Source organism: Salvelinus fontinalis, chromosome 30, assembly GCF_029448725.1.
Source record: "Salvelinus fontinalis isolate EN_2023a chromosome 30, ASM2944872v1, whole genome shotgun sequence".
NCBI lineage: Eukaryota > Metazoa > Chordata > Actinopteri > Salmoniformes > Salmonidae > Salvelinus > Salvelinus fontinalis.
In genome coordinates, this window is record NC_074694.1 from 23,099,817 (window position 1) to 23,112,279 (window position 12,463).

Consider the following 12,463-nt stretch of genomic DNA (forward strand, 5'->3'; position numbering starts at 1 on the left):
GTGACCAACATTTGCCGCCCCCGACTCTACAGCAATTGATTACAACAGCAAACTATACCTTTGGTTACATGGTTCGGCTTCCCCCGGCTGTGCAAAACAAGCTCACACACTCCATTGTTGTTCATGGCTGTAAACAGGAAGTTACCTCGCTGTGTACCGTATGATATCATGTCATATTGCTGAGCCTGTGAAACCAATGGCCAATATCACAAAAATGTGCACAAATGTAAGTAGGAGGTTGGTGGCAACACAAGGTAATGATGGGAGCGGAATCGGGAATGGTATCAAGAACATCAAAAACATGGTTTCTAGGTGATTGATGCCATTCCATTCCCTCCGTTCCTGCCATTATTATGAGTCGTTCTCCCCTCAGCAGCCTCCACTGACAAGCAATGTCGGTTTGACTGCAACTCCTGCATTAACCTACAAACTGAAACCAATAAACCCCCATCCATGTGAGTTGTGTTGATGTAACCCAATGAAAAGTGATAGAAATTGACATGCTGCATCTGTCTTACTTCTAGTAAAATGTTAAGACATTTAAGCAACTTTTAAACCATCTGTGGGTTTGCATAAAATGTGAGTTTAGCAGGTGTCAAAAACGGCTCAAAAGTAACCCATTCCACTTCAATAGACATTCACATGAAGTATCTTCCACACACATATTAGCTACATATATTTACAGCACAGAGATACACTGCTTCAAAATATGACAAAGAATATTACTTGAGAGATGTGTAGTCTTTGGTCAAGTGTGCAGTCCTGCCTGTAAGTTTGACCCTTCTAAGAGACTGAACATTTTACTTTTGGCACTTGATGCTGCCTAGATCCACAGAGGTGCTTTGGACTTTCCCTTCTCAACTGGGATCAATGGCCAAGGACCAGATAGAAAGACAATATGCCACAGACCGAGTGCACCCCCTCCTGCTCAGCTTTTAATTGACCCACTCAATGGCTTCACAGTTGACTGCACGGTGGGCTCAGGCCAGGCAGACACATTACTTTCCACTGCACAGATGATTTTCAACACAAACACGCTTCTACAACATTTGGATCCTGGCCACTTTAAAACCATTGTGCACAATGATCACAGAAGCAGTACGAAAAAAAGGTATCTCATACAAACCAATACACAATGACGGTGAGACATACAGTGTGTATTTTCATCAATATACATGACATCCTAATGGATGTCTAAGTCAACATGTGACACATCAGTGGCCATGGGGTCACTTTCAGTCTATGTAGCTAATACTGAAGGGTTATGGCATCTTCCTCCTGAGCATACACCGTTGATGTTTCGCATAAATGGTATCTACAGTAATGTGATCAACAACTGAAAAATAAAGACATTTGGAGGCATATGATGCATGTATAGACCTATATGCATGATAAATATGGGAGTGACAATAACTGCATATACATTACTATTATGTACATGACATAATTCAAAGATACAGTACTCACATATGAACAGCACATAGCGCCATCAATCGAGATTGGGGTGGGTTTAAAAAGAAACTATGAAAATTGTCCTGTTCATCACATCAATGTAAAAATCTATCAGGTAATTGGCAGTAATGTTGTGATCATGCATCAGATATACATTTTCTTACAAAAAATCTATAGGATGAGAAAGAAATGGACATGAATACGGTGGTTCTCCTCCCATATTCTACACCTGCCCTTAGCAGTCTGAAATGAATATAAATTCTGATGGATTGGTGCACCTGATCACAGATATGTCAAAGAAATGCTTTACAGAAGACATTTTGGACATTTTATGATCAGGAAAAAAGCTCCTGATGGATTTATCTGGGTCTGTAAAATGCTAACATTTACCACATCCTTTCAAACTACACAGACCATCCATTACGAACAGCTCAACCAATCAAAAGCAGACCAATTTTGTCTGAACGTGCTCTAAATTTGGAAATTCACTGGTTGACTTGCAGATAGAGGGGAATTTGCAAAGAATTGCCTACACCAATCAAAAGGGTCCCCTCTGCTCTGTCCCCATAAAGATATGCTCAATAATGGTAACTTACAGTTCCAAAAAGCATGACACATATAGTAATGATACATAATGCTTAGTATCTAGGCACAATTCATGTAGTCCCAGCCACTTTAAGATCAGCATGAACAATCACCCCTTAAAACAAAGCCTAAATCACCTTCATTTCCACCATCAAAACCACATGGCAGTAAAAGTGACCATTCTTTCTTAAACACTACTTTCCATGCACTTACATTACGTTAAGCTTATGACTATGTGTTTAACTTTTTGATTTGTTTATATTTTTCATTGCACTGTTGAGGAAGCTCGCAAGTAAGCATTTAATTGCACCGTTATGCTGTATTGATTTGATTACCGTTACCCTTGGCTGGATTTGCCTAACCTACAACATCGCCATAGTTGCAAAACCATTTCCCTTCCACAGGGACTTGGTCAAAGCTTGTTAGGGGGCATTAGGGGAAGCCAACAGGTACAGTATGTGGGTAATTCAATCAGCGCTGTGTTACAAAGTGCAACAGTTTTTTTTCTTCATGGTGTGCAAAGACTGTGAATGGGCATGGGCTCGGCCCATTCACATTCTCTGGATGGATATTGGCCACTCTCTCTCTCTGTATCTTTCCACACAACACTAAAGCTCAGTCTGGTCTGTGTAACCAGGTGTGGCCCAATGTCATTGATCTCTATAGCTGGAGACCGGTTTGCCCCAGGGGACATTGTCCATGTGTCTGTGCCTAGGGGCATCTAGGCTCCAGGCTTCGGGGAAGCCCACAGCGGGACACAGGGCAGCGGGAAGAAAGAGCCCTCAGGCAGGGCCGGCAGCTGACCAGGACCCCCACTGGAGATAGACACCTCAGGGCCGATGGAACCTGCCAAGGCACAGGGAACACAGATGCTGTTGGTTCAGAGCGGCAGTCTACCTATTATAGTACACTGCATACTAGTACTAAATCAAAACAGCAGTTTATTATCTTGTATGACTCGTAACATAATGTAGTATAATGGCTGGGGGTCAATAAGGTCAAAGTTGCCATTACCTGGTGAATTGTTTGCTCTCTTCATGAACTTCCATCTCTTTGCTTTTGAACTCATTCAGTTCTTTACGGATAGCAGCCTGAGGGAATATAAACATTCAAGATCAAAGTCTTCATTTACAAAGAAGAACTAAAAAAAAAAAAAAAAAAAGTCAGAACATCAATACTTTCAGACAGGTAAACATGTTTCATATAACTGAAGATTAAAGATGCAATATGCAGAAATCGCTCCGCCATTTCCTGGTTGCTAAAATTAGAATAATTTGCCTAACTTCAGTTTGTGACAAAACAAGAAATGCATAGTGTAGAGAATCATTGTACAATCTAGACCACTGTGAAATATATTTTCAATAACCCAAAATATTGTATTTTCAGCTGTTTGAAGCTAGTGTACAAAACTGAAAGTAAAAGGTGCAAAATCAAAAAAACATAGAAATAGCACACATTCAACATCACTTTCAATGAGAATGACATATCTATAACTCACATTTCTATGTGAATTTGGTCAGGTTACCCAAAAAGTTACATATTGCAGCTTTAAATGATAAATCATTATTATTATTTGTGAATAATGTATTTAGAGTACGGTTCAGTTGCTGGCCAGTATGTGGTATGCATGAGGAATGAAATTCTAACAAAACGTTTTTTAATTACACCTTTTTATAACCTGTCTTATTCCAAGTATTTAATCACATTATGAATGTCATGTATTTTAGGTTCTCTTGCAATAACATTATACAGTAGGAGTCTGGGACCCACTTTGTCAGCTGGAGTGAGCCTGGTCCAGGGTTTGTCTGCACGGCGGTCATAGTCCTTAGCATCTGTGCACTCCACGTACTCATTGAAGCGCAGAATCCGCCGAGCCACCAGCTCTGCTACTGTGGGCCTCACACTCAGCTACACACACACAAGTAACCAGTGATTGACAACTGTAAATTGGGACTTGTAGATAAAACATTTGGGGCCCGGGAGAAGATGGGTAGAGAGTTGTGGGGAAAGTTTAACTGCTTCCACGGTGCCATACAGGAGCACAGTTTGGAACTAGACTCCGGTTCTCAATATAGCTGAGGTCAAGCCTCGTTGGCCTAACCCTGGCCAATCCCCTCTTCCCAATCCCCTCTTCCCTCCCTACCACCACTGGGGGCGAGCAATCTGAGGAATTTCAAAGCAGCCTGATGCTACACTTTGAGGCATGCTGCTCACACAGAGTTGGAATGCCCTACAGTGTGCACTGTGGCAACTGAGTCATACGATTGCTGAATTTTACATTGTCAAAAAACAAAAAAAAGTCAACTAATTGACAAGGAACAAATGAGTTAGAAATGTGTTTGGTAATTCAGAAATCAAGACATTGTTTGGTAATTCATTATATTGAGTTCAGTCCATATATTCAGTCTACATGAGTTTGACATGTGTTTGGTTCCAGTTATATCAGTTCCAGCTGTGACCACCAGATGGATCTGTGTAACAAATATACAGTGCATTCGGAAAGTATTCAGACTCATTGACTTTTTCCAAAATTTGTTACATTACAGCCTTGTTCTACAATTGATTAAATCACCCCCCCCCCCCCCATCTACACACAATACCTTATAATGACAAAGTGAAAACAGGTTTTTAGAAATGTTTGCACATTTATAAAAACGAATAAACAGAAATACCTTACATACAAAAGTATTCAGACCCTTTGCCCTACGACTCGAAATTGAGCTCAGGTGCATCCTGTTTCCATTGATCATCCTTGAGATGTGGTAAATTCAATTGATTGGACATGATTTGGAAAGGCACACACCTGTCAACAGTTGAAGTTGGAAGTTTACATACACTTAGGTTGGAGTCATTAAAACTCATTTTCAACCACTCCACTTCAACCACTCTAACAAACTATAGTTTTGGCAAGTCGGTTAGAACATCTACTTTGTACATGACACAAGTAATTTTTCCAACAATTGTTTACAAACAGATTATTTCACTTATAATTCACTGTATCACAATTCCAGTGGGTCAGAAGTTTACATACACTAAGTTGACTGTGCCTTTAAACAGCTTGGAAAATTCCAGAAAATGATGTCATGGCTTTAGAAGCTTCTGATAGGCTAATTGACATAATTTGAGTCAAATGGAGGTGTACCTGTGGGTGTATTTCAAGGCCTACCTTCAAACGCAGTGCCTCTTTGCTTGACATCATGGGAAAATCAAAAGAAATCAGCCAAAATGATTTCAAAATGATTTCAGGCGTTTGGAGCAATTTCCAAACGCCTGAAGGTACCACGTTCATCTGTACAAGCAATAGTACGCAAGTATAAACACCATGGGACCACGCAGCCGTCATACCGCTCAGGAAGGAGACGCGTTCTGTCTCCTAGAGATGAACGTACTTTGGTGTGAAAAGTGCAAATCAATCCCAGATTAACAGCAAAGGACCCTGTGAAGATGCTGGAGGAAACAGGTACAAAAGTATCTATATCCACAGTGAAAGAGTCCTATATCGACATAACCTGAAAGGCCGCTCAGCAAGGAAGAAGCCACTGCTCCAAAACTGCCATAAAAAAAGCCAGACTACGGTTTGCAACTGCACATGGGGACAAAGATCATACTTTTTGGAGAAATGTCCTCCGGTCTGATGAAACAAAAATATAACTATTTGGCCATAATGACCATTGCTATGTTTGGAGAACACCATCTCAACCTTGAAGCACAGGGGTGGCAGCATCATGTTGTGGGGGTGCTTTGCTGCAGGAGGGACAGGTGCATTTCACAAAATAGATTGGATCACGAGGCAGGAAAATTATGTGGATATATTGAAGCAACATCTCAAGACATCAGTCAGGAAGTTAAAGCTTGGTCGCAAATGGGTCTTCCAAATGGAGAATGGACAACCCCAAGCATACTTCCAAAGTTATGGCAAAATGGCTTAAGGACAACAAAGTCAAGGTATTGGAGTGGCCATCACAAAACCCTGACCTCAATCCTATAGAAAATTTGTGGGCAAAACTGAAAAAGCGTGTGCGAGTAAGGAGGCCTACAAACCTGACTCAGTTCCACCAGCTCTGTCAGGAGGAATGGCCCAAAATTCACCCAACTTATTGTGGGAAGCTTGTGGAAGGCTACCCGAAAAGTTTGACCCAAGTTAAACAAGTTAAAAGGCAATGCTACCAAATACTAATTGAGTGTATGTAAACTTTTGACCCACTGGCAATGTGATGAAAGAAATAAAAGCTGACATAAATCATTCTCTCTACTATTATTCTGACATTTTCACATTCCTAAAATAAAGTGGTGATCCTAACTGACCTAAGACAGGGAATTTTTACTAGGATTAAATGTCAGGAATTGTGAAAAACTGAGTTTAAATGTATTTGGCTAAGGTGTACGTAAACTTCCGACTTCAACTGTATATAAAAGGTCCCAGAGTTGACAGTTCATGTCAGAGCAAAAACCAAGCCATGAGGTCGAAGAAATTGTCCGTAGAGCTCCGAGACAGGATTGTGTCGAGGCACAGATCTGGGGAAGGGTACCAAAACAATTGGGTCCCCAAGAACACAATGGCGTCCATAATTCTTAAATGGAAGAAGTTTGCCACCACCAAGACTCTTCCTAGAGCTGGCCACCCGGCCAAACTGAGCAATCGGGGGAGAAGGGCCTTGGTCAGGGAGTTGACCAAGAACCCAATGGTCATTCTGACATGGCTCCGGAGTTCCTCTGTGAAGATTAGAGAATCTTCTAGAAGGACAACCATCTCTGCAGCACTCTACCAATCAGGCCTTTATGGTAGTGTGGCCAGACGGAAGCCACTCCTCAGTAAAAAGTGCATGACTACCTGCTTGGAGTTTGCCAAAAGTCACCTAAAGACTCTCAGACCATGAGAAACAAGATTCTCTGGTTTGATGAAACCAAGATTGAACTCTTTGGCCTGAATGCCAAGCGTCATGTCTGTACGAAACCTGGCACCATTCCTACGGTGAAGCATGGTGGTGGCAGCATCATGCTGTGTGGATGTTTTTCAGCGTCAGGGACTGGGAGACTAGTCAGGATAGATGGAAAGATAAACCGAGCAAAGTACAGAGAGACCCTTGATGAAAACCTGCTCCAGAGCGCTCAGGACCTCAGACATGGGCCAAGGTTCACCTTCCAACAGGACAACGACTCTAAGCACACAGCCAAGACAACACAGGAGTAGCTTCAGGACAAGCCTCTGAATGTCCTTGAGTGGCTCAGCCAGAGCCCGAACATCTCTGGAGAGACCTGAAAATAGCTGTGCAGCGACACTCCCCATACAACCTGACAGAGCTTGAGAGGATCTGCTGTGAAGAATGGGAGAAACTCCCCAAATTCAGGTTGCGCCAAGCTTGTAGCGTCATACCCATGAAGACTCGAGGCTGTAATCGCTGCCAAAGGTGCTTCAAAAAAGTACTGAGTAAAGGGTCTGAATACTTTTGTAAATGTGACATTTCATTATTATTATTTTATTTATTTATTCATGTGCAAAAATGTCGAACGTTGTCTTTATTATTATGGGGTATTGTATGTAGATTGATGAGGAGCAAAAAAAACTATTTAATACATTTTAGAATAAGGCTGTAATGTAACAAAATGTGGAACAAATCAAGGGGCCTGAATACTTTTCGAATGCACTGTATCAACACGAGTCATTACATAAATTTTATGTCTAATGAGATGCAGACATTCAGCAAGCCTAATATTGGTGTGCCTAAATAAAGTATAAATGACAGTACCTTTCGGGAGAGTCTTCTTTTAATCTCTTGTATGGCTTCATGTTTATCAGCTTCATTTGTCTCTGCAGTGAAATTAAAAAGAAGTTGTAAGTAGGCTAAGGTGGTACTTCACTGCCCAATATAGTGATTATTAATTAAGCAATGTGGTTAATAGAAAGTCTGGAAATGATACAGTGCTCATCTTTCCCATTGATTTTGGAACATGCCATATGGCTGCATCTACAAAAACAGATGGCCTGAAACATGGACTTATCTCAACAGTCTGCTTTTGAGGTCTGAAAACATCTGACAAACTTTGATTTGGAGTTGTATTTTCTTAACCATACATAGTCAACTCTTTAAACCAGAGCACAATGTAGACCTGTGTTATATTCTTCAACAGGTAGTTGTTGAGTGTGTGACAGATGTGCATAGAGTCCCTGGGAGGCGTGCAACCTTTGCCAACTGCTTTCAATAAGGCAACAGTCAGTTAACTGCCCTCTCCCTCTTCGCCTCATGCATTATGATTCCACCACAAAGATCTCATAAATAATGCAGTAACACCCCAGCAAGATTACAACAACAAAATGGCCCCTTTTTTCACTGCTTCCTGTTTAATAGACAGGAAGTCTCCACGTGAGCATTGACTGTATTACAGGAACATGTTTTAAGCCTGTTGATCAAATGGTAGTCCTTAGATTTTTCTGTAAAGTGTGTTCCGATGCACTTTAGATTAAGTTTGATTTGCTTAGAACAAAGTTAGCTTCTAGGAGATAGAGAGAATGACCAGGTAAACATAAATAACACATTCCTATTGACTTTTATCCTAACCTTCTCTGACCCAAAAATGTAAAACATTGTCTGGCACGATAAGAGCTCAAGATGTTATTCTCTTAGAAATGTTAATTCTTCACTGGTCATGCTCAATCTGGCGTAATGTGTTTCACAAAATTGATTTACTAACCAATAAACTGGGAAAGTAGATGAGCCATCAGTCGATAACTGGCCTCCCCCCACATCAATGCACCATTAGACCTTGATGCACAGCTGTCCAAGCCAGGAGAACAACTTCACCGTTGTCTTGGATTACAGCGGGGCTAATTTATTCACATACACCATATCCTTATGAAATCGTAACTGGTCTAGCATCAACCTTTGACTGAATGGGATAAAGTCATCAGCTGTTTAGGTCATGTGGAACTGAACTATCAACACTGAACAAAAATAAACGCAACATATAAAGTGTTGGTCTTTGCCAAGATAATCCATCCCCCTGACAGGTGTATCATATCAAGAATCTGATTAAACAGCATGATCATGACACCGGTGCACCTTGTGCTGGGGACAATAAAAGGCCACTCTAAAATATGCATATTTGTCACACTACACAATGCCACAGATGTCTCAAGTTTTGAGGGAGTGTGCAATTTGCATGCTGACTGCAGGAATGTCCACCAGAGCTGTTGCCAGATAATTGAATGTTAATTTCTCTACCATAAGGTGCCTCCAACGTTGTTGTAGAGAACCGCAGACCACGTGTATGGCTTCTTGTGGGCGAGTGGTTTGCTAATGTCAACGTTGTAAAAAAAGTGGCCCGTGGTGGCGGTGGGGTTATGGTATGGGTAGGCATAAACTATGGACAACAAACACAATTACATTTTAAAATCGATGGAAATTTGAATGCAGAGATACCGTGACGAGATCCTGGAGTTCCATTGTCGTGCCATTCATCCGCCACCATCACCTCATGTTTCAGCATTATAATCCACGGCCCCATGTCACAAGGATCTGTACACAATTCCTGGAAGCTGAAAATGTCCCAGTTCTTCCATGGCCTGCATACTCACCAGACATGTCATTCATTGAGCACGTTTGGGATGCTCTGGATCGACGTGTACGACAGCATGTTCCAGTTCCTGCCAATTTCCAGCAACTTTGTATAGCCATTGAAGAGGAGTGGGACAACATTCCACAGACCACAATCAACAGCCTGATCAACTATGCGAAGGAGATGTTTTGCACTGCATGAGGCAAATGGTGGTCACACCAGATACTGACTCGTTTTCTGATCCACGCCCCTATCTGTTTTTTTAAAGGTATCGGTGACCAACAGATGTATATCTGTATTCCAAGTCGTGAAATCCATAGATTAGGGCCTAATTTTTTTTATTTAAATTGACTGATTTCCTTATATGAACTGTAACTCAAGTAACAATTTCAGAGATTTGACTGTTACGTTTAAATTTTTGTTCAGTATATAATCTGAAAAACACACATGACCAAAGCCAGAAGACAAACAGACCTTGTGTGGGGGAAATGTCTTGTACAGTACTAAAGGGTTGTCTGACTGGGGCCAATGTGGTGCTCTCTGTTTGTGGTGGCATATGTCTGTCGTCACTCACGTTTCAGAATGTTCCTCTGCTCCAGTTCCTCAGTGCTGGGCCTCTGACTAAGTCGTCTGTGAGGGACAGAGGGAGAATGAAACGAGACAATGCCTCAGTGATTTGGGAACAGGGGTGAGTTCCCCAAAAGCTTTGTAGCACTAAGATCATCTTAAGTCCCTTGGATGAAAGAGGATTTTAGTGCTACCAAGTTTTCGGAAATCTCACACCAGAACAGTTATTTCAGATTAGATACAATCTTAAATACACACAATGCGTGTGTATGTGTGTGTGTGTGTGTGTGTGTGTGTGTGTGTGTGTGTGTGTGTGTGTGTGTGTGTGTGTGTGTGTGTGTGTGTGTGTGTGTGCACATGACTCCATTGGTGTACTCTGTACCTCACTAGCTTGGAGTGAATCTGTTGCCGGAGTTCCTGCCTCTCGGTCTCAGAGGTGCGAGGCAGGATGTTCTTCTCCTCCAGCTCTCTCTTGCTGGGCCGGTTGCCCAGTTTGATGGCCAGGGTGTCCCTGCGGCGGATCTTACTGGCTAGGGAGCCTACAAAACCAATAATAATCATGAAAATCTAGCTAGTCCCTTCCTCCAGCCTACGCCATGCAGGCTGCCACCAGAGAGTCTTAAAATGGGCTGAGTTAGAGGACAAGAGTACAGCTTTATAGGAATGTGTGCTGTGCAGTAAATATAAAATATAAGTCAAGTAGTACATATAAAACCACCAATAAAGAGTGTGGAAACACAATAAGTGAGATTGTTATCAAGGTTGTTTTCATTGTTTCTAGTCCTTGTTTGTAGTCATTTTATTTAGTTTTTGTTTCTAGTCCTTGTTTGTAGTCATTTTATTTAGTTTTTGTTTCTAGTCCTTGTTTGTAGTTAACGAGTGGCTACGGACTAATTTGTTGCAAAGGCTGGACAGACAGACATTTAACACATGCTGACTACAATGAGCTTTAAGCTTCTATATCTGTGACGGATTTCTTACTTGTGGTATACTCGTCCTCCTCATCCTCGTCTTCGTCTCGGTAGAGGATGGGCCCATCTGAGTCGGAGTCGCTGACTGTGGACTGGTAGTCAGACTCCGTAATGCTGTCTGGGATGACTGTAACCTCTGGGCTCTGCAGGTTAACACTGTGGAGCTTCTTCTCTCCAATCCCATTGGTAGGCCTGGAGTCACATCATCAAAACCCTGATAAACCATTCTTACCTGATTGATTTATCTTGTCTTCTGATTTATTTATCATGTCCATTGTTTTCCTTGTTGCATAATGGAAAATGTCGATATACAAACTCTAATGAAGGGTATATAGACCAAAAACGTTGGTGAAAACAGGCCTTTACTTTCCCAACAGTCTTTTCCTCATGAATCTGGTATCATGCAAGTCATGTAAACTATCATCTTTCCAAATGGTTTAAGGCCTATAACACAGACAGAGCTCTGTGACTTACTGTCCCAATTCAAGTTAAACCAGTTCAGCTCAGGGCTATGAAAGCCATTTATGACATCTATGCTGACTCAGACGTGTGTGTGTGTGTGTGTGTGAGAGAGAGAGAGACAACCATTTGCCACACCACCAAATGTTTAAATAGAGGGCTGAAATAGGTTACTCCCTATTACACAGCAGCCATTATGAATTATGACAATACTGAATCCAGGTAGCGGTAAATGGTAAACAAGGCTGCTGATGCTGCTAAAATATTTACAGCATTTTCTGGGCTTTGAACTCAAGCTGTGGTGCCGTTCATCATCAGAACAGTACTTCGGCAATGAGGAGCCATCTAAGAATACAGCACATAGTAAAATGTGAAGGTTGAAAACTAAGAACAACAGCTTTTAGAATGCATACTGTGAGTGGTAGTGACTATAAGGTAGAGTTTTGTACATTTATAGACTTTGACCTTTGTGATGACCTTACTGTTGAACACATGACCAAGTGCAATACCAGTGGGAAATAACCCAGTAAAGCAAAACCTATCATAATTATGTTCCCACACAGGATAGCTTTTCACACTGCTGTGCCATTTTCTGCAGTACTGTGTGACTCCCAATGCTAACCATCTCAAGCTGCAAAACACTGAGGATGACGAACAACATTGCCACATCATGTAATACAGTTGAAACTTTTCAAATCGATTTACAGTAAGAATTACACCATGCATTCAATGGAGTTTTCTAAAGCATACTGTACTATTTTGGGAATCATGATTGCGTTAAATAGCTTTCCCAACAATGCCACCAGATTTCATTCTAAAGTTTCATGACAGCAATTATGATGTAAGACGACATTTTATTTTCTTCAGTTTGGAGG

At 41.4% G+C, this 12,463-nt stretch overlaps 1 protein-coding gene across 3 annotated transcripts in view; it reads right to left on the reverse strand.

Annotated features, from left to right (window-relative positions):
- Positions 1-908: 908 nt before the first annotated feature.
- phactr2 (phosphatase and actin regulator 2) overlaps positions 909-12,463 on the reverse strand; it is a 56,022-nt gene continuing 44,467 nt past the window's right edge. For all 3 annotated transcript variants that reach the window (XM_055890067.1, XM_055890066.1, XM_055890068.1), the window contains 7 exons: positions 11,140-11,321; positions 10,541-10,697; positions 10,166-10,221; positions 7,785-7,846; positions 3,808-3,945; positions 3,052-3,128; positions 909-2,883 (listed from right to left, as the gene is read on the reverse strand). In XM_055890067.1, coding sequence (XP_055746042.1) covers positions 2,868-2,883; positions 3,052-3,128; positions 3,808-3,945; positions 7,785-7,846; positions 10,166-10,221; positions 10,541-10,697; positions 11,140-11,321 — 688 coding nt within the window. In that variant the 3' untranslated portion in view covers positions 909-2,867. The remainder of the gene's footprint in view (positions 2,884-3,051; positions 3,129-3,807; positions 3,946-7,784; positions 7,847-10,165; positions 10,222-10,540; positions 10,698-11,139; positions 11,322-12,463) is intronic.